Raw genomic sequence first — 4,148 nt, forward strand, 5'->3', positions numbered from 1 at the left:
AGTCATTGATGTTAATCAAGCAACAACAGAAAGACAGAAAATCACGCACTGCTCTTGACTGAAAAACTTTAGTAGCCCTAAAGATTAATCTAAATTTATTTATAAAAATAAATGTCTGCTTGAAAGAATAAAGAATATGGAATGCATAATTAGCCTATATAACCATTGGTATTTCATTAAAAAGAAGACCATGTTCTTGTTCTTTATGAGAAGTGGTTTTATTTAATTTTAACATAAAGGCATGTTGTGTGTCACCGCAGTTAAATCGGTGTCTTATCATGATAAAGCCTTAATATCAAACCTATATAATGAGTTCGGAAATTTTAAGAGAAATGCTTAATAAATGCACTGTAACTAAACCTATTAGATTTTAGCCGACTAAATTTACTGTAGATTTAGTCGACTAAAACTAGACTAAAACTAAAAACAATTCAGATGACTAAAATATGACTAAAACTAAATGGCATTTTAGTTAAAAAACGATGACTAAAACTAAATCAAAATTTGCTGTTAAAATTAACACTGATGTATAGAAGCCCATTTCCATCACATATGAAAAAAATATTACCATTTACCAAAGCATGATTCAGCATATGAAGTCATAATTATTACAAACATTTACGAGATACTAAGTCATGCTTATGAGATAACAGGTAAAATTGATGGGATGAAAAGTCAAATTTATGAGATAATTTGACATAACAAAAATGCCATAATTATGCCACAAAGCAAAGCATTTACTAAAGTTTTTTTTTCTTATGTGGTAAAAATGGGCTCCCTACTCATGCAATGCATCAATTAAGTGTGATGAAAAACAGTTCCCAAGCCTCACCTCACCCTCATGGGTCAGAGCCAAAGAGTGGTGAGAACCACAGGCCACCTCAGTCACCCTCTTATTCTGCAGGTTAGTGGTCACCAAAATAGGAGACACACCTTGATTGGTCGTCCCATTGCCCAACTGACTGTATCCATTATGCCCCCATGCATACAACTCCCCCTCTGGAAGTAGAAAAAGGGCTTTGAATAAGACAGTAGTATAAAAATACATACCCATTACTGTATTTAAGCATTTACATAGAAGATCTATAATGTATCCAGACAGGCAAGTGATTTTACATTATGTCTCTACTTTAACTAGAGGTGAAGCCACAAAATACTTTCAATTTACATAGAATATAGAGATTTAAGCTTGTACTTACCTTGTGTAGCCAGCAGAACATGAGGGCCACTGCCATAGCTCAAACTGACCAGCTTCTTTCCAGTCAGACTGTCCAGCTTTTTAGGAACAATTGTGCTCTGACTGTCTCCAGTGCCCAGACAATTACTGCAGTTCAAACCCAACACGTACACCTGTGCCAGGACATCCAGATTCATTTTCATATGAAGGTACAGAAGCCCTTCATGAACCTTCATACGAACTGCAAGATACAAACTACTAAAACAGGTCATGTAAGCTTACACCACCAAGAGCCACACAGACAAAGCAGATACTTGATTTTCAGTTGATTTTAAGATACTATCAGTATCTTGATCAGCTTACTTCGTCATCGTGGGTGATGTAGATGGCCTCGTTCGCAGATGCTCCAAAGATGCATGCCTGTCGTATGGAGGCGAGCTCCTGTGTACTCAAGAGCTTGAAGAGAGGCCACTTACTCACATCCACCATGGCAACACTCCTTTGTAAGCGCAGGGGATGGGGTTTGGAGACGAGAAGATACCTGCTGTGCGTGCCTTTGAAACAAGACACATACACGACTACTCAACAGTATGGAATAATTACGATTTTTAAATGTGTTTAAAAGATGTCTCTCATGCAAAATACATTAAAAACAGTAATATTCTAAAATAAGGTTACACTTTAGTTTGATAGTGCACTTTGGACATTCTACGAACTATAAGTAACTTTGCAACTAACTCTCAGAGTAGACTGTTAGGTTAGGTTTAGGGCTAGTAGAATAAGTTGACATATACTTGCAAAGTTTCTTATAATCAGTATGTTGTATGTTGTGGACCCATCAAAATAAAGTGTTAGAAGATATTAAGCAGACAGTCTACTAATACTCTAATAACTGCTAGTTGACATGTAGTTGCAAAGTTACTTACTGTTAGCAGAACGTCTAAAGTGGACTATCAAAACAAAGTGTTACCTAAAATAATATTACCATTTAAAAAAAAGTTTTGCTTAAATATATTTTAAAATATAACGTATTCATGTGGTGACAAAGCTGAATTTACAGCATCATTCCTCCAGTCTTCAGTGTCACATAATTCTTCAGAAATCAGTCTGATATGCTGATTTGCTTCTCAGCTCAATTATTATTTCAAGATCAAGCTGGGATTAATTGCCCTAACAAGGGTGACAGATGATCACTGCACTTGGTTAGATATTATACCCTATGATACCACAGCTCACAATAATTTACACAACACACTTGCATAATATACAAAAAGGCTTTTTTGTTTGGAGCAGCACTGAACTGATGAATCTTAAAGCCTATTTGTCTGTTATTTTATCACTGAAACACTTCGGTGCAATTCTTTATAACGGACCAACTGCTAAAACTCACTAGTTACAGCTTTTATTGTATCTGTGTCACTTTTACAGCTGATCAGGGACCAGTCGCGACCGTGTGGCAAAATCCAAAGTAAAACCAAAAAGTAAACAGAAGCACTGTCTGCTAGTGTGTAATGTGCATGCGAAAGAAATCGCTAAACCAGCAGGGTTGGTTTAAACGTATCTTCTTGCAAGCTCGCGTTACTGTGTGTACAAGCAAAGCTCAGTTAGCCTGACAGCTACTGCATCGCTGCATCAGGACATGAGATAAGACTCAGAATACAGAAACAACGGTTTTCATCAAGACAACGCCACAAAACCTACCTAGTGACTAACGTTACAGGAGTTTGAGACCATGCAGTTAACGAGTTATCCAGTCCCTCTAGGAGCCTGTAGCGCCAGCACTATGACCACGGAAACGCGTTCACGCCAGAGAGAAAACCAACTCACTTGTTTCCTGATCACTTCTTCTTCTTCTTCTTCTTCTTCTTCTTCTTAATGTTTAACGGCGGTTGGCATCCAGCGTAATTGGTGCATTACCGCCACCATCTTTTCCTGATCACTGTTGCTACGGCTCCATGAATGACTGCTCAACTGTCCAATCACAGGCTGCTTGTACGTCGCTCCTACTTCATGCATTGGTTGTAGCAGAAGGCTGGAGATAAAGGGGGCGGGACTTGACAAAAAGAGGATGACAAAATACACGCGAAAATAAGCCACATGTTGTTGATAATAATAATAATAATAATAATAATAATAAAAGAGGGAATAAAAGGGGAAAAAAAAGTCTGTTAAATCGTAATGTAAAAATGTATTATTATTATTATTGTCCAACTTCATATTAGGTGGGTTTAACTTCTATGTACTTATGTAAAAAAAAAAGGCAGGTAAATTGTAGGCCTACTTATTGTTTTGATATTGAATTGCAAAACACTTTTGTTGCTACTGAAGTGGGATATGGTTATGGTTAGGCCAGGATTAGTAGTTAGGATTGGTTTAGGTTAGGGTTAAAAATGGGTTAAGGGTCGATAATGTAATTACAGATGTAACTACAGAAATTAATTACATGAGTAACTAGACTACATGCAGGATTTTTAAAAAATGTTAGTACAATGTAAAACGCTCCGGTTACTCACGTAACCTCGGTTCCCTGAGATACAGGTGCATCTCAGTAAATTAGAATGTCGTGGAAAAGTTCATTTATTTCAGTAATTCAACTCAAATTGTGAAACTCGTGTATTAAATAAATTCAATGCACACAGACTGAAGTAGTTTAAGTCTTTGGTTCTTTTAATTGTGATAATTTTGGCTCACATTTAACAAAAACCCACCAATTCACTATCTCAACAAATTAGAATATGGTGACATGCCAATCAGCTAATGAACTCAAAACACCTGCAAAGGTTTCCTGAGCCTTCAAAATGGTCTCTCAGTTTGGTTCACTAGGCTACATAAGTTGTGGGTAAGCCACAAACATTCATTGCCAAAGAAGCTGGCTGTTCACAGAGTGCTGTATCCAAGCATGTTAACAGAAAGTTGAGCGGAAGGAAAAGATTATTTTTCTTCGCAGCCTTATGAGGATTGTCAAGCAAAA

The 4,148-nt window shown here is 36.9% G+C and overlaps 1 protein-coding gene across 2 annotated transcripts in view; it reads right to left on the reverse strand.

Annotated features, from left to right (window-relative positions):
• LOC107676891 (RCC1 and BTB domain-containing protein 1-like) overlaps nt 1-3,240 on the reverse strand; it is an 11,902-nt gene extending 8,662 nt beyond the window's left edge. Inside the window, exons 1-4 of one of the 2 annotated variants that reach the window (XM_016471626.1) lie at nt 2,879-3,240; nt 1,541-1,731; nt 1,200-1,350; nt 833-999 (exon numbers count right to left, since the gene is read on the reverse strand). In XM_016471626.1, coding sequence (XP_016327112.1) covers nt 833-999; nt 1,200-1,350; nt 1,541-1,666 — 444 coding nt within the window. In that variant the 5' untranslated portion in view covers nt 1,667-1,731; nt 2,879-3,240. The remainder of the gene's footprint in view (nt 1-832; nt 1,000-1,199; nt 1,351-1,540; nt 1,732-2,878) is intronic. The other variant, XM_016471627.1, reaches the window with a different exon arrangement.
• Nucleotides 3,241-4,148: the final 908 nt, after the last annotated feature.

Source organism: Sinocyclocheilus anshuiensis, unplaced genomic scaffold (genome assembly GCF_001515605.1).
Source record: "Sinocyclocheilus anshuiensis isolate Anshui unplaced genomic scaffold, SAMN03320099.WGS_v1.1 scaffold2166, whole genome shotgun sequence".
NCBI lineage: Eukaryota > Metazoa > Chordata > Actinopteri > Cypriniformes > Cyprinidae > Sinocyclocheilus > Sinocyclocheilus anshuiensis.